Genomic DNA, 12,683 nt, shown 5'->3' with positions numbered 1-12,683 from the left:
TTCTGTGTGACCTTGGGCAGATTATTATTTAACCTATTTGTCTCTTATATGTAAGATGGGGACGATAATGGCAGCCACCTCACAGTTAAGAGCATTCAGTGAGATAAAGCATATAGACCTCTTAACAGCAGCTTCTGGTATTTCCGAATACTTAGTGAATTCAAACATACTACTATTTTTAAGAAATCTCAAAAAGAGTTTTTTAAATACATCAAGATTTTGCCAGTATAGACAATTGGCAGAAATAATAGAGGTATTAAGATATTTGAGTATGATTCTTCTGATGCATTGAAATGATTTTCAAGTACAATGACAAATGATAGGGTGCTATGTTTTTTCCAGCTGCCAGTTAGTTTTTCACTTGTAAACACTGCCAAATATAAAGGCATAATCTCATAAAAGTTTCATAACAATCTCATGAGGTAGATACTGTTACCCCTATTTTAACCCCTATTTTACAGGTCAGGAAGCTAAGACTCAGCAGATTTGAAGGGCTTATCCAAAGTCACACTGCCAGCAAGTGGTAGAGCTTGAACTTAAATGCAGGTCTTTCTGACCTCAAAGCACTTTTCTTCCTCTGGCTTTTAGATTTTAATATTTGCCGCTTACTTGACTGAGTATCTGTTAGGAAACTTTAGCCTACAGCACTTGTATCAAATTCTCTGATCCCATGTCAGGGTTTTGCCAAACTAATCTTGTCCTCCTCAACATCTTTTGAAAACTTCAAAAGAGAAATTATAATCTGTTGACTCTTTCCCCTCCTGCCCATCCTATAGACCACTGCCAGACCTATTCTTTCCTTTCAGCACACTTCGCCCATATTTAGAAGTCATTTGAAGCCCTTACTCTTATAACCAGTGTTTAGTGTTGGAAGGGGCCTAGCCTTCAAAGCCTCCTGGGATTCCATTTGACCTTGCCTTTCCCACCCAGTGGTTCTATCCTATTACGTGGCTTTTTGATCTTGAAAGGTCTCTTTCTAAAATAATTTTCTTTTCATGATAATCACAGTAGAGCACGTTTATGTAGAAAAAAAATCAAGACATCTCAGGTGAAGTTATTTCTTGGTGGTGAGATTGTGGGATTATTTAGACTTTCTATTTCAGTTTATCTTTTTGGGACACTGTGTGCAGATACATAGGTATATAAATATTTTCTCCTTTTCCAGTTAGTGGTTGAGAATATGAGCTTTGGACCCTGAAAATACCTCTTTACCACTTGGCTAGTTTTATGACTTAAGGCAAATCACTTGACCTCTGAGCCTCATTCTTTTCACTTATGAAGTAAGGATGTAGCTATTTGACATAAAATAAGCTCTCAATAAGGGTAGGATTTCTCATTCGTTATTTTTTTTATTTTTATAAATTTATTTTTTATTGGTGTTCAATTTGCCAACATATAGAATAACACCCAGTGCTCATCCCATCAAGTGCCCCCCTCAGTGCCCCTCACCCAGTCACCCCCACCCCCCACCCACCTTCCCTTCCACCACCCCTAGTTCGGTTCCCAGAGTTAGGAGTCTCTCATGTTCTGTCTCCCTCCCTGATATTTCCCACTCATTTTTTTCTCCTTTCCCCTTTATTCTCTTTCACTATTTTTTATATTCCCCAAATGTCATTCATTATTTTTAAAACAGTATTGAGATCATACTCCAGATGCTACAATTTTATATCGGACAAATATGTAGTCTCTCTGTATTGTACTTGATTTGTACAAACTCTCTCATATTATTAGAAGTCTATGATTATGACATAATCAAGATCGTGCAGCTACTTAGTATGAGAGTTAAGACTAGAATCCAGTTTCTCTGTTTCATAATTCAGTGCTGTTTTCAAACTATCACTCTATCCCATGGAACACATTGCTGCAGCAGTGAGCCACAGTTAGGATGAATGTTATTCTTCAAATGTGCTAGCTAGGGTAGAGAAAATGTAGGAGAAATAATCACATAGTAGGTGGTGAAACAATTATTGGTCCATTAATTGATTATATTCAGTTTTACTAAAGATTGAGGTTGCAGTATCTTGAAAAGACACAAAGTAGTTGTGATATGAGGAAAAGTGATAATACACACTATAATAATATTATGTATATTGTAAAATAATAGCAAAAGTATTTCTCAGCCAGAGTGAGGTTTAAGAGTCTACTATTTCTCTCTTGCAACCCTGTGGATCTTGTGCGCCCTACCTTGGTAGCCACTGTCTTAGAAGAATATGTAGAAGGTTAAAGTTTTGATGCAATAAGTATGTGACCAAGAAATAAGAACTACAAATACACAACATAGCATGAATCTTTCTTGTTACAGTGATTATAACCAGTATGTGAAATGTTACCTCGTTCCTATAAGAAATGTGAAATGTTACCTTGTTCCTATAAGAAATGTGAAATGTTACCTCATTCCTATAAGAACAGATAAGGACTCTTCTTTACCTTGGAGGTAATTGTTAGATGGTTTTTCCTGTATGGGCTCTTCCAGCTATAAAATCCTGAGAGGTAGAAATTGGTATGAGGGTTTATGGTGGAAGGAACCATTGGTACCTTTCTTTAGTTGAGTTCAAGAATATGAACACATCCAGAAAATACAGATCAGTTTCAGCCTAATGAGAAAATGGGTTTTGAATTGGAGTCCATATGGTCAATTAAGTGCATGATTTTTCAGTTATAGTACAAACCATCATAGTTATAATGTTAGAGTTGAAAGATACATACTAGTTCAAGTCCCTTATTTTACACATGGTAAACTGAGGCCCAGAGAAACTTCATGATTTGCCTAAGATAAGACTTCTGTTTAAAGTAATGAGAATTTGAAAAATGAACATATAGGTCAAATTTTATTTTTAAAAATTATATCACAGTGAAGATTTCATATTAAAGAGTTCCAAATTCTAGCAGATAGTCTGTTGTTTAAATCCGGGTTTGATATAGGAAACTATCTTAAAAACAAGAATTTGGATAATGAGTTTGTTAGGATGTGATTTGAGTTATAATTGGAAACACTGTCTGATTCATTGCACTGATTTTCATTTCTTTTTCTTCTAGAATGTCTTGATTGTTGAGGTAAGTTCTACATGCTTTTAATATGCAGTTTATGATTTTCTAACTTAGTATGCACAGTCCTAAAGGCAGTCCAGGGAAAGAAATTCCTCTTCATCAATTTTAATGGTGGGCTTGTGTTATAAGGGAGTGAGATTTTTTTTGTAAGAAATACTTGGTAATTTCTCTTTATTGGATAATTTATTGGTGATTTGTTGGTATATTTCTTACTCCTCTCTTTTGTGCCTGAAAGTTTTTTCTTTCTTTAAAGTTGATATATATCATTCCCATGCATGTTTTTTTAATACTTCTATTGCATGTATGTATCCATATGCAAAACATATTTTGTGACTTAATACTTTACATAGTGCTGCACTATACATATTCTCTCTTCCATCTTGTTATTTTCACTCACAGTAAGTTCTGAGGTTATTCATGTTGAGACGTATGTAGTTGGCTTAAAATGCAAAATAGCATTGCAGTATACAAGTCCACCAATTTATTGCCCTATGAATAGGGCAAGTCTTCCATTTTTCATACTATAATAGGTCTGCTGAGAGCATCCTTTTGCAGTACTCGGCCTGCACTTGTGTGAGTTCCTTCTATATATAGGCTTGACTGGATTGTAGAGTTGGTACATTTTCAATTTTGCTGTTATTGCCAAGTTACTCAACAGAGTGGTTGTATGCTTTATACTCTTACCAGTGGAGTGAGTTCTCATTCTTTATGTAAAATGTTTAAGGCTTAAGAGCACCAATAACCCTTAATTCATTTTTGTTGTTATAAATAGAAACTTAAGCTTATGGATCAAAAACTAAACAGGTGATACTGTTTTCAAGGATTCATGTACATAAATATCCCTGAGAACTGGTTGCTTGGTGGTGGTTGTTGTTGTTGTTTTAAGTAGGCTCCACAGCCAGTGTGAGCCCATTGCAGGGCTTGAACTCTCGGCTCTGAGCTGAGATTAAGAGTTGGATGCTGGGCAGCCCCGGTGGCGCAGCAGTTTAGCACCACCTGCAGCCCAGGGTGTGATCCTAGAGACCCGGCATCGAGTCCCACGTCAGGCTCCCTGCATGGAGCCTGCTTCTCCCTCTGCCTGTGTCTCTGCCTCTGTCTCTCTCTCTGAATAAATAAATAAAAAATCTTAAGAAAAAGAGTTGGGTGCTTAACGGACTGAGCCACCCAGGCACCCCTGGTTGCTTGTTTTTAAATGTAGATTCATTAATTCCACTTCAGATCGATTTTGTTTAAGGTAATGCCGCCAAACAAATGACCACAAACTTAGCAGCTGAAAATAGTACATGTTTAGTGTCTAGGCTTTCACAGATCAGGAGCCTGAGTACAGGTTACCTGGGTCTTCTGCTCAGAGTCTCATCAGGTTGAAGTAAGGCTGGAGCTCCTTTCTTACCCAGAGCTCATGATCCTCTTCCAAGTTCATTTAGGTCATTGGCAGAACTTAGTCATTGTGCTTATAAGACCAAGGGCCCCATTTTCTTGCTGGCTGCTCTCCGGGAGTCACTCCCAGCTCCTGAAGCCAACCTCATGTCCTTGCACGTGGCCTTCTCACATGGCAGCTGACTTCAAAACCAGTGGGAAATCCTCTGTCCAGTATGCTAGAGTTACCTCATATAATATAACTAAGCACAGGAGTGACTGTCCCATTACTTTCTCAGGTTGTGCTCACCCTGGGGGTAGAGAGTTATTATGGGTGTGTACACTAGGGGACGAGAGTCTGAGGGCCACTGGAATTCTAACCACCACAGCCCAGGGATCTACTTTTTTCACAAGTCTCCAGCCCTGATGTTTCTGATGACTCACAGACCCCTCTTTGTGAAGCACCACTTTATACCATCTGTGGAATATTTTCATTGAAGAACATTAGGGTTCTGGTTTAAGAAGTATTTTCCCAGTTAGGTTTGTTTTGAATAATGTCTTACTTTTGAATAAATAGCTAAGATTCATTTTCATATACAGTCATTTTATATAGTAACACCTTATTAATTCGGATGCTTTCGGGATCCCTGGGTGGCGCAGCGGTTTGGCGCCTGCCTTTGGCCTAGGGCGCGATCCTGGAGACCCGGGATCGATTCCCACGTCGGGCTCCCGGTGCATGGAGCCTGCTTCTCTCTGCCTGTGTCTCTGCCTCTCTTTCTCTCTCTGTGACTATCATAAATAAATAAAAAAAAAATTAAAAAAAAAAAATAATAATTCGGATGCTTTCAAGATGGTATAAAGCAGTGTTTCTCAGAGTGTGGTCTATTAACCATCTGCATCCGGGAGGGGGCTACACTGAAAAAAATAGCATTATTCTATTTGCACATGGGATTTTAGTATTTTGTGTTTATATGACTCCATTTTATTTGCTATTTAAATGTCTTGTTTTTTCTTAAAAGGATATAATTGACACTGGGAAAACAATGCAGACTTTGCTTTCCTTGGTCAAGGAGCATAATCCAAAGATGGTCAAGGTTGCAAGGTATGTATATGACATTTTAACAGGATATTTTCTTCATTTGAAACAGGATTAAGTTATTGCTTCTTTGTAAGTGTAAATGTTCTCAGCTTGTTTCATCTTCAAAAAGTAACATGATCTCAAATTTAAGACTCCTTAAATGTCCTTTGTAAATGATCTTGTCATGTGTTAACGAAGCCCTTCATTGCAGTCATCTCTTTGCTTAATACTGTTAACATTTGGTTTCCAGCATGGTAATAATGTCAACTTGTCCCGAGTAGCATGGCAGAAGATTCGGGACTTTTCTTGAAGAATTGAGACCAAGGATCCCAAATTGGGGTTAGTAGGTAGTAGGAAGGGGGTGGGTTCTGAGGATCCAGAGCTCCTGCAGTTGAATGATGTTGTGTCGACATATGTCATCCTCACCTCCAGGCCCTACCTGTGCTGTTTGGCTTTTGCTTTATTAGTTCTACCTTTGTTTCTAATTTAATTATAATTATACATAATTATAATTGTAGCTTTAATCCCTAACAACTCTGAGGTAGAACTGTTACTCCCACTTTACGCATTAGGATAGCAAGGCATAGGGAATTGTCCAAAGACACAGTGCCGAGCATTCTGTTTGGGTGAGATTTGAACCAGGGCAACGTGGCTTACGGTTCATGCTTTCTCACCTTAAGATTTTTTTTTCACCTTAAGATTTTGGTAGGGTAACACCTAGGGTGGTTTTTTAGACTTTGGCAATTTTATCTTTTCTTTTTAAATCTTTGGCCACTCTGTAATTTTGGGATAGGGGTCAGATAGTAATCGAATTTTTTTCCTAAATGGTTATTTGGTTTTGATAAACCCCTTTTAAAGGGGCAAAATAGGGATCCCTGGGTGGCGCAGTGGTTTAGCGCCTGCCTTTGGCCCAGGGCGCGATCCTGGAGACCCGGGATCGAATCCCACGTCGGGCTCCCGGTGCATGGAGCCTGCTTCTCCCTTTGCCTATGTCTCTGCCTCCCTCTCTCTCTCTCTCTCTCTCTGACCATCATAAATAAATAAAAATCAAAAAAAATAAAGGGGCAAAGTAAAAAAATAAAAATAAAAAAATAAAGGAGCAAAGTATCAAATATTGAGCATCTCTGAATCAGAGTGAGCCTCCTGATGAATCGTATGTCAGCAGTTTGTCCTTTGGGGCTTTCCTGATAGCTGATGCGTGTGTGTGTCCCTTTCAGTGGGTTTGGGACAAGTGTGACGAGAGAGTATCTATTAGTGATGCATTCTAGAGCACTGAGTAGCTTCCTCTGAACCAATCAGTGTACTTGCTTATTTCTCTACATGCCCTTTAGGATTTTCAGTGTCACTCTACTGTGGCAAAGGGTAGTCTGTAACCTCTTTCCTAGGGTATGGTGTGGAATTGAGATAGACTGCCTCATGAAAGATTTTGTGTGGCAAGGTGTAGAGTGCTCAGAGAGTACTTAAGTCCTTTCTTAGTGATAGGGTTGGCTAAGTCGGTGTTTCTTAACCTTTTTTTTCTTAATCCCTCCCTCACCATTAGATTTTAATATCACAGATATATATCCGTTTATGGTTTGTGTGTATTTGTGCTTGATACATAAAGAGAGTAAGCATGGCAGCTTATTCTGAGTAAGCTTACTCTTTTTATTCAGTGCAGGTTTAAGAATGACTAGATAAGCATTTTATTTATTTTTTATTTTGATTTATTTTTAAAAATATTTTATTTATTTTTTAAAAGATTTTATTTATTTATGCATGAGAGACACAGAAAGAGAGGCAGAGACACAGGCAGAGGGAGAAGCAGGTTCCATGCAAGAAGCCTGATGTGGGACCCGATCTTGGGAATCTGGGATCAGGCCCTGAGCCGAAGGCAGACACTCAACCGCTGAGCCACCCAGGCGTCCCAATTTTATTTTTTTTTAATATTTTATTGATTTATTTGACAGCTAGAAAGTGCACAAGCCGGGGGAGCGGCAGGCAGAGGGAAAAGGAGAAGTAGACTCCCTGCTGAGCAGGAAGCCCAATGTGGGGCTCAACCACAGGACCACAGGATTATGACCTGAGCTGAAGGCAGATGCTTAACCCACTGAGCCACCCAGGTGCCCCTAGATAAGCATTTTAAATTAAAGAGTTCAATTAAAAATTTAGACTATTAACTGATAGGAATGTCAAATGGAATGGCTGCTTTGGCAAACAGTTTGTCAGTTTTGTGAGAAACTAAACATGTAGCTGCCATACAACTCCAGCACTTGCATTTATCCCAGAGAAATGAAAACTTAGGTCCTCACAGAAATTCATATATGCAAGCTCATGGCAGCTTCATTTGTAATAGCCCCAAACTGAAAACAACCAAAATGCCCTTCAGTGGGTGAATGGCTAAACACACTGCAGTATACCCTTCCATGGAATCCTACTCAGCAGTGTGAAGGAACACATTATGGATCTACCCAACAACCCCGATGAGTCTCAAGGGAGTTGTGCTGATAAAAGCCAGTCTCGAGGGGTGCCTGGGTGGCTTAGTTGGTTAAGTGTCCAACCCTTGATCTTAGCTCAGGTCTTGATCTTTGGGTTGTGTGGAGCCTACTTAAAAAAAAAAAGCCAATCTCAAAAGGTTAACTACTATATGATTCCATTTATGCAACCTTCTTAAAGTGACAAAATGATAGAAATGGAGAACAGATTAGTGGTTGCCAGGGGTAAGGGAGGTGATGGGGGTGTGTGACTATAAATAAAGAGGTAGCGAGAGAGAACCTTGTGTGATGGAAAGCCCTGTATCTTGAGTGTAGTGGTGGTTACATGAATCCACATGTGTGAAATTGCACAGGAGTACACACACACACACACAGAAATATATGTGGGTAAGACTGGTGGACTCTTGATAAAGTCAGTTCCCCAAAGTCCCTGACTTGGTTGTGGTAATCTACCAGTATGTGAGCTGGTAGTATTGGAGGAAATTGGGCAAAGGGCACATGGGACCTCCCTATGCATTTTTCATGACTTCCTAGGAATCTATAATCATTTCAAAGTGAAAAATTCAAATAAGCTATTAACATTGGACTTTATATCTGCTTAGTAACTTCTAATATAGGCATAGCTCGTTTTATTGTGCTTTGCTTAATTACACTTTGCAGATATTGTGTTTTTTTTTACAGATTGTAGCAACCCAGCATCGAGCGAGTCTATAGGCGCCATTTTTCCAACAGCATTTGCTCACTTCATGTCTCTGTCACATTTAGATAATTCTTGGAATATTTCAAACTTTTTCACTATTATTATATTTGCTGTGGTGATCTGTAATCAGTGATTATGACTCCTGAAAGCTCAGAGGTGATGATTAGCATTTTTTAGCAATAAAATGTTTTTAAATTAAGATATGTACATTTTTTAGACATAATGCTATTGCACACTTAGTAGACTGCAGTATAGTGTAAACAACTTTTGTGCACTGGGAGAACAAAAAATTCCTTTGACTTGCTTTATTGTGATACTTGCTTTATTGTGGTGGTCTGAAACCAAACCGGCAAGATCTCTGAGGTATTCCTGTATAGTTTATTTACTTAAACAAATTGTAAAAAAAAAACAAACAAAAGGAAACCTATGTCTGTGTCCCATTCTCAGCAATTCTCATGTAATTGGTCAGCGGTGTGGCCCTGGGTATCTGAGTTTTGTTTTGTTAAAGTTCCCAGGTGATTCTGATGTGTAGCTAAGGTTGAAAATCACTTTATGTCCTTTCTAGCTTTATTTTTTAAGATTTTATTTATTAGAGAGAGAGCAGAGTGAGAGAGTGAGCACGAGCAGTGGGGAAGGGGTGGCCAGGGCAGAGGCAGAGGGAGAAGCAAGTTCTCCCCACTGAGCAGTTAGCCAGATGAAGGTAGAGGAGGGGGCTCCGAGGGGGCTTGATCCCAGGACTCTGGGATCAACACCTGAGCCAAAGGCAGACGCTTAACCCACTGAGCCACCCAGACACCCCTGTCCTTTCCAGCTCTTTAAATATATTTATCTAAGAAAGCATTAAATCCTAAGTTTTAGTGGGACTGCCTTTGACATATGTAAAGGCTATCAAAACAGTGTCAATAGCTTTTTTTAATGGCTGAAAAATCTCAACAGGTAGTACACACTTGGGTCACAAAAACTAGCTTATGTTAGAGGTGGCTTATCCCTACTGCAGTTTTTGCTCTCAAAAATAAATACTAGCTCTTCCAGCATGCTACTTATTTTTTAGCTTAAAGATCTCTATAAGCCACGTATTAAAAGTCTGAAAAGGTGATGCTCACATCTCCTGCACCCATTTGTAGTTTTAGGATTGGATTTCCAGGGATTCTGAAACTGCTCATTGGTACTCCCCATCCATTCATCCTTCAATTCACTGCCCCTCAGTGGGTGCATTAGTAGTCCGGGTGTAGCTCTTAGAACAGCCTATCGTGTTCTGGGTGAGGATCAGTCAAGGGCCTCCTCTGTGGTGTGAACCTACTGCTGCCTCTGCCCAGTGATCCCTGTGGTCTAGCTCCCCGTGTCAGTCTTTCTTTGGGTGTGTGGAAACCGACCATAGTATTCATGCAGGTAAAACCATGTTCTAGAACATTAATGTTCTCTTTCTTAATGCCCTGTCATAGCTCCGTATGTCACATGTTACATTTTGTAATTAACAGCTTGCTGGTGAAAAGGACCCCTCGAAGTGTTGGCTATAAACCTGACTGTAAGTGAATTACTTTTCTGTCAATCATTTAACCATCTTTAACCCGAACAAGTTTCATATGAAATGGCTTAGAGTTACTTTAGAGAGTATTTGTAGAGAAGGCACGTTTGTAAGCATTAGATTTGAAAATGATATTTTCTGTATCTAAATGATGACTTATGATTCTTTTTAGTTGTTGGATTTGAAATTCCAGACAAGTTTGTTGTAGGATATGCCCTTGACTATAATGAATACTTCAGGGATTTGAATGTAAGTAATGCTTCTTTTTCTCACTCTCATTTTTCAGAACCCATATAAAAATTTACGAAAGAGAAGAATTGTTTTCTCTTTCCAGCACCTCATAATTTGAACAGACTGGTGGTTCCCATTAGACACATAAAGCTGTAGTCAAGTGCACACGTCCTTAGAGCTGGAAGTTGGCCAGGCTGGAGTGACACTTCTTGCTGGCTGCAATAGTTGAACAGCTTTAATATACAATAACTGTCCCATTATTATTTCCGATGATAGATGTGGTCATAAGTAAGGAATAAATGAACTGGTTTGAGGCTTTTCACTCACTCTCCTTCAAACACCTGCCTCTGCTGTGTAGGCACGAAGCCTGAGAGTGCGTTTGGGCACCCAGGCAAGGAAGGTTAGGAAGACCACAGCAACCTCTGTTCAGGAAAGACCCTGCAGCACCGTACAGTTCACGCAAGCCATGCAGACTGCTCTTCTTGCCTTTCATTTCAGAATACGCTTTTCTAATGCAATTTTCTGGATTTTTATTTTATAGCATGTTTGTGTCATTAGTGAAACTGGAAAAGCAAAATACAAAGCCTAAGATGAGAGTTCAAGTTGAGTTTGGAAGCATCTGGAGTCCCATTGAATTCATATCATCGGTAGAATGTTCTAGTTCTGTGGCCAGCTGCTTAGAGCTTTACTGCATGTATTCTCTCAAGAATTTTATCCGTTTTGTATTTTAGAAATGTCAGTTGCTGCATTCCTGAAGTCTTTATTTGCAATATGAGCTTATAGACTATCCATTCCCTTTGGGTGGATTGTTGTTTGACTTGTGAATGAAAAAAATCTCTTAAACCACACCACTATTGAATGAAAATATTGAAATTGTATCTGTAAGAAACATTTAAAGAGGAGATATATTAGTTTTTTAATTGGTATTTTAATTTTTATATATTCAGGAAAGAACAGAAGTGATTGAATATTGTTAATTATACCACTGTGTGTTTAGAAGAGTAAGGAGCAGTCAGTTTTCATATCAATGACAGCATTTAAGGTATTGTTCTGTTGAATAAAACATATGACCTGGAATTATTTTACTGTTTCAGTAGTATTACCTGTATTTTCTCACTTGTTTGGATGATTTCCGGTGAATCTGTGTCAACAGTTCCTTTTAAATACAAATCAATAAATTCCAAAAAACTTTACCACATTTTGAATTCTTCAGTGTAAAAATCCTTACAATAAAGGCTGTCTCTTTAAAAGAAACTATGCATACCTATCATTTCTCTACAAATTAACCTAGTGTCGTGTTCCATCGGTCACCTTTTCCTTGTCTGTTAAGTTTTAGCAGCTATTTTAATTGTAACCTTTACGAGCACAGCAAATAGTGATTATCTGGTAGAATGGGTTGGTGGAGCTAGTGAAGTTCTTTTTTTTTAGATTATTTATTTATTTATTCATGAGAGACACAGAGGGAGGGAGGGAGGCAAAGACACAGGCAGAGAGAGAAGCAGGCTCCATGCAGGGAGCCTGACGTGGGACTCGGTCCCAAGACCCCAGGACTGAAGGTGGGCTAAAGGTGGCTGAAGGTGGCGCTAAACCGCTGAGCCACTGGGCTGCCTGGCTAGTGAAATTCTTACCGACGTCGGGGACATTGATTTTCAGACCCACAGTATACTTCATTACATGGCACCGTGTTAAAATAACATGGCTTTCTCTTGAAATTCTGTTAAATCATTCAGGTCGAGGTCTCGCGTACATCTCAACAGTTTGCAGACAGGTACCGCTGCTTTCTTTGTGTAGGTAATACCTTGCTGATAAGAACAGCACTAACAAAACCTTTTGTTTTCTGGGAGCTGGATGAACAGTTTTAAACCAAAGCTCCCGGTGGCCTCTGTGCTCCAGGTGAGGCGTGAACCGGCAGCCTCGGGAGCCATGGAGCTCCATCGATGCCTTAAAAAGTTTGCTGTCATTCCCAGTAGCAAAGTAGGGAACTTGAGGTAATAGTAGTAATTTGTTACAGCTCGGAACTCCCTGGTTTATCAACCTTTTCACTTTTGTTATCTCACTTCATCTTCATAACCCTGTGACATTGGGGTTGGTGTTGGCACACCTGGGGGTGGCGGTTGCCCTAACTCCTGATTCCTCCCCTCAGCCCCTCCCCTCCCCTCCTGGTAGGCTACCTACCCCTTTAGCTGCCTCCTACCACCCATCCCGCTTCCCTCCCCTTTCCAGGTGTGCTTCCCACCTTCTGTTAGGTCGAACCATGTGAAATGACCATTCTTG

The 12,683-nt window shown here is 39.5% G+C and overlaps 1 protein-coding gene across 3 annotated transcripts in view; it reads left to right on the top strand.

Moving 5' to 3' along the window:
• The window catches only part of HPRT1 (hypoxanthine phosphoribosyltransferase 1), a 38,422-nt gene extending 26,759 nt beyond the window's left edge, over nt 1-11,663 (top strand). For all 3 annotated transcript variants that reach the window (XM_072818004.1, XM_072818003.1, XM_072818001.1), the window contains exons 5-9: nt 3,037-3,054; nt 5,424-5,506; nt 10,132-10,178; nt 10,351-10,427; nt 10,951-11,663. In XM_072818004.1, coding sequence (XP_072674105.1) covers nt 3,037-3,054; nt 5,424-5,506; nt 10,132-10,178; nt 10,351-10,427; nt 10,951-10,998 — 273 coding nt within the window. In that variant the 3' untranslated portion in view covers nt 10,999-11,663. The remainder of the gene's footprint in view (nt 1-3,036; nt 3,055-5,423; nt 5,507-10,131; nt 10,179-10,350; nt 10,428-10,950) is intronic.
• Nucleotides 11,664-12,683: the final 1,020 nt, after the last annotated feature.

The sequence above is a fragment of the Canis lupus genome, chromosome X, assembly GCF_048164855.1.
Source record: "Canis lupus baileyi chromosome X, mCanLup2.hap1, whole genome shotgun sequence".
In the NCBI taxonomy this organism is placed as follows: domain Eukaryota; kingdom Metazoa; phylum Chordata; class Mammalia; order Carnivora; family Canidae; genus Canis; species Canis lupus.
Note: the sequence above shows the minus strand (reverse complement) of the source record. Positions and strands in the feature narration are given on the sequence as shown.